Source organism: Oryzias melastigma, linkage group LG2 (assembly GCF_002922805.2).
Source record: "Oryzias melastigma strain HK-1 linkage group LG2, ASM292280v2, whole genome shotgun sequence".
In the NCBI taxonomy this organism is placed as follows: domain Eukaryota; kingdom Metazoa; phylum Chordata; class Actinopteri; order Beloniformes; family Adrianichthyidae; genus Oryzias; species Oryzias melastigma.
In genome coordinates this window covers 8,566,258-8,570,699 of record NC_050513.1, presented here as the reverse complement: position 1 = coordinate 8,570,699, position 4,442 = coordinate 8,566,258, and the positions used below count along the sequence as shown (strand labels likewise).

The 4,442-nt window shown below is 34.8% G+C and overlaps 1 protein-coding gene across 1 annotated transcript in view; it reads right to left on the bottom strand.

The window, feature by feature from the left end:
* Window positions 1–4,101, bottom strand: part of si:dkey-1h24.2 (cholecystokinin receptor) — a 72,335-nt gene extending 68,234 nt beyond the window's left edge. Inside the window, exon 1 of the mRNA XM_024294448.2 lies at window positions 3,523–4,101. Coding sequence (XP_024150216.1) covers window positions 3,523–3,664 — 142 coding nt within the window. The 5' untranslated portion in view covers window positions 3,665–4,101. The remainder of the gene's footprint in view (window positions 1–3,522) is intronic.
* Between the last annotated feature and the right edge of the window lie 341 nt (window positions 4,102–4,442).

Here is a 4,442-nt window from a genome sequence, read left to right as displayed (position 1 = left end):
GTTAAATGGGCAGCTTAAAGGACTGAGAAAGCCGGTTTAGACAAACCCCATGATTGGGTAAAACTTTTAATCAGAGTATGATAAAAAATAGTCCATTTCTTTCTATATTCCTCTAAGTTAAGCGCGTTCAAGCAACCACTCCCAATGAAAAGTCCTGTAAATTTTGCGTTTGCCGGGAGGCCGGATCCGACCCTCCAGATCAGTTTAATTTATTGTTATTTATGGCTCGCTGTTATCGTGCACTTTTTTCTAACTTGTATAATTTTGACAAAATATAATTTTAATGGAGAGTAAAATACTAAGTTATTAAATGTTAGTTGATTTATTCTGAAATAATAATCCTGCCTTTTTATTAATAATATTTACAGTTTTAACGTTTTAAAAATTGGCATCATGCTAGTTTCTTGGACTCTTGGGCTATTTTGTAGTTTAGCTAATATTTCAGCTACATGCTAGCTGTTCTAGCTAATTTAGGCTTTTTAAAGGTTTTTCAGGCTATTTTGGAGTTGAGGTACTATTTCAGCTACATGCTAGCTATTTTGGCTAAGCTAGGTTTTTTTTCGTTTTTGAGGCTGTTTTGGAGTTTAGCTAATATTTCAGCTACATGCTAGCTGTTCTAGCTAATTTAGGCATTTACATTTTTTTATGCTACTATCTAGTTCCCTGGATTTTAAAAGCAATCCGGACACCACGTTCACTGCTGTTTATTGTTTGTTTTTCTTAATGCGGATATGACATCGCCGATTTTACAAAGTACAAATCTTATCAACATAAAGATTTTACGTTTATTTATTTCTTTTATTTATTATATATGTGGATAGTTTTTCAAAAAATTAAATTAAATTTTTTTTTCCCCAAACTTGCTTAAACGCAATGCATTGTGGTCTATAATTGCTAATATAGTGAGCATCAATCCACAATGGGTTTTTGCAAAGACTTCTGGGAAATTTCTAGGGCACTCGATTTTGGAATTGTAAATTCTGACAGCAGTACAAAAGGATGAACTCACTATATAGTGAGCAGGGAAGGAATTCAGACATAGCCTTTGACTTAGTAGTTGCAGTTAGCATATTAGCTTAGGTTAGCTCTAACTTGAAAAAGGGCTATAGCTAATAGCAAAGAATTAGCAAGTTAACCGTTTTGATTAACTTTACTTAATTGTCATGGCCTAGTTAAAAAAACAAAAAAACAACACCCTTAAAGAAAGCATAAAACTATGAAAAACTTTAAATAAGCTAGCTAACAACAATAGCGGAGTTAGCTAGCATTGATAGCGGAGGTAGTTAACAATCTTCTTCATTATTATTAAAGTCCCAATTAAGAAGATAAATTGTAGGTCTGTATTAAGAGATATTAAACTGTTTGAAAACAATAAAGTAGAAAGTTGGTGACAATAAAATTAGCTAACAGTTAATGGTGGAGCTTGCTAATACCAAAACAATAAATAAATATATGTGGGATTATATATAAATTTGACTCTTCCCACTGCCTCTAAAGCAATTATTTGACAAAAGTAATATTAAATAGATTTTTGATTGCTTGAAATACACCAATTCCAATTCAATCCAATGGCGCGGAAGAAGAAAAGTATAGGCTAAGTAGAGTTTAGTTTCTTTAGGCTGTTTAAATCTCAAAATGTTCATATTAGTCTATAATTTGGAGCTGTTTTAAGGATGTTTAGCCTCCTTAAAGACACACTTCAATCATCTTTTGATCAATTATAAAAGCGTGGTCAATTAATTACAATTGTGCCATTGTTAGCCAAAATTAAAGAAACTTTCTTTGTTTTCTAGAACATAGTTTCTTCAGAGCGGCAGCAGTTCTTTAGGAATTTGCCTGTGAGGTGTGCCAATGCCGCGGAACAACCCCGCCCCCACTTCCCCATTCCATTGCTGAGAGCTCTCTGTTTACAAGCTCTCCTGCTAAATCAGAGCTCCTCACCGTTACACCTTCCCAGTTTAGAGCCAGATTCCAGCTCAGGCGAGGAAAACAGAGATGTTTATGGATCTATTTGTCTACAGGTGGATGCATCAGAATGGAGAAGATTTTATACATAACCAATACAATCTTTTTGAAACAGCATTTTTTTTAAAATCTGGTTTTAAATAATAACGATTTGAATAAATAAATATGCAGAAATGTGATTTTGAAATAAATTTTCTTCATATATGTCTTCCATCATCAAAACAAATCCCACAAGAACATGTTAAAAACAAGGTGTGGGTCAAACTGCTAAAAACTGGATGTGTGAAGATCCACGTCTTTAGTTTGATTATTTTTGGTTATTTTGTCTACTTATGGCAAACAAAAAAACTAAAGTAACCACTGGTTTCTGTGCACTTGCTTTGATGATCTCGTCCATACGGACCATTTTCTTCAGTTTGACTCAGTGACAGAATTCCTTATTGTCACATTATTATTTTCTCATATTCAGATGTGTTAGTTTTTGGCAAATTTGGATTCAGTTTCCTTAGTTTTTTCATGTATTTTAATTAATTTAATAATATTATAGCTTAATTTTTAATCCGTCTCCAAAAATCTTCACTCTGGGTTTACCTGACGGGGTCTTATTTTACCGCAGAGGATTTCTGCAGGGACGTGTCAACAAGGACAGTTTAAGCTTTCAAAAAAAAAGGTCACTTTAAATTTAAATAAACACCTATTCCAGCATAACATGCAAATCATTCCAGCAAATCATGTTAGCAATTTTAGCTTCACATCTTCACACTAAATGTGCTCCAAGTGACCAAAGCTCCTGGGGCAACATAAAGCATTAATAATACCGTATAAAAACAGTTAAATGGCATTTATGGGGGTCACCACATTGAGGTGATGTGTAGGAGTATAAAGAAGTATTTCTTTGAAGTGTGGTATTTAATGCAAAAAGATCAAATAAGAACCCAAATTGTATTGTTTAGTCCACAAAGAATAGCCAATAAAAGAGACATTCAAACTATGGTTTTGATTTAAAGAAAAAAAAAATCATATGGCAAGAAAAATAAATATATTTACTTATATATTTACTTTAAATTTTACATTTTGTTTCATGGGCAGAATTTACTATTTTTTTTCTTCTTTTTTGTATTAGTTTTCCATATCTAAGCCTTATTTTAATATTTGAAAACTATGGTCAAATTTGGCTTTTTTTCCCTTTATTTTATATAATTCAATGGACAAACAAACAAAATGAACATTAAAAACCCCAAACTGTTCTGTTCTTAGGGACTTTAGGATTAAAAAATATAGGCTTAAACATACAAATTTTCAAAATAAAAGACATGATGCACATACAGATTTGAAAAAAATTAAAGATATTGTGTTTTTATAAAATAATATTGAATAGAATAAGTCTCCAAACTGAAAAGATACCTCACTATCATATTTGTAGTGCCTCAGGGGGGAAATATCCACTATTTTACTGTTTTGGTAAAATTCCACCTTAAAACTTTAATTGAGAAAAATCAATTAGGAATGCGGTGGGATGCGCTTTGGGGTCATGTGGACTCCTGGTTAAGCTCTTACCTCGGGCTCTGACTGGCGGTCTTGAGAGGACGGAGCTGTTGCTGCAGCTGGCGTTGTAGTCGGTCACCTCCGCGCTCAGGTTCCCCATCTCCCCGCAGCGCGCGGACACCTCCAGCGCGCTCCCGTTTCCCGGCCTCTCCATCGCCTCACCTGTATACGTCAGTTCTGGATTCACCTTCACACCTTTCTCTTCATCTCAGCGCCTGATGAAACTTTCCTCCGTGTAGAAAAAGCAACAGAATGGAACGAAAAGCATCAATCCTCTTAGAGAAACTGAGAAAAAACCTGGCACTGGTGGAGAGAAGCGCTCCAGCAGAAGACTGAAGCTCGACTGTGGAGGAATGAAGCTGCGCTGCTAAGGCAACTGAGGAGCTCGCCGCCTCTCTTACTCACTTTCTCCCTCCCTCCCTCTCTCTTCATTCATTTCATCACAAACAACCGTCAGAGGACCACGACCGCCGCTACAGAAATCTACTCCAGTAGAAGTAATCAGAAAAAAAATCACTGGAACACATGGATTTATAGTCTGAATCTTTAACAAATAATTAGTTAATTAGTTAAAATAAAAGCCTCAATGATTTTAATTTAATTAAAATTATTCAAAAATAATTCTACGGAATATAAGTTGCTTTTTTTTTGCATAGTTTGGCTCATATATTTATTTTCCCACTAACAACATCTAGAGGGCACTGTAGGTGTGTGTGTGTGTGTGTATCAGCTTTTAACAGCAACGCAGAAGAAGGGTCGTCCAAAACAAACATGGAGGAGACTCTGATCAACTTCTTTCTGAGCTTTGATATTTTTCTTATTTGTATCGAGACATTTTTATTCTTGTTTTTATTTGTTTCCACTTCGGACAAATGCGGGACAACAAGACATCAAACTGTGGTACAGAGAGACGGAAGTACCGCTGAAAGCTC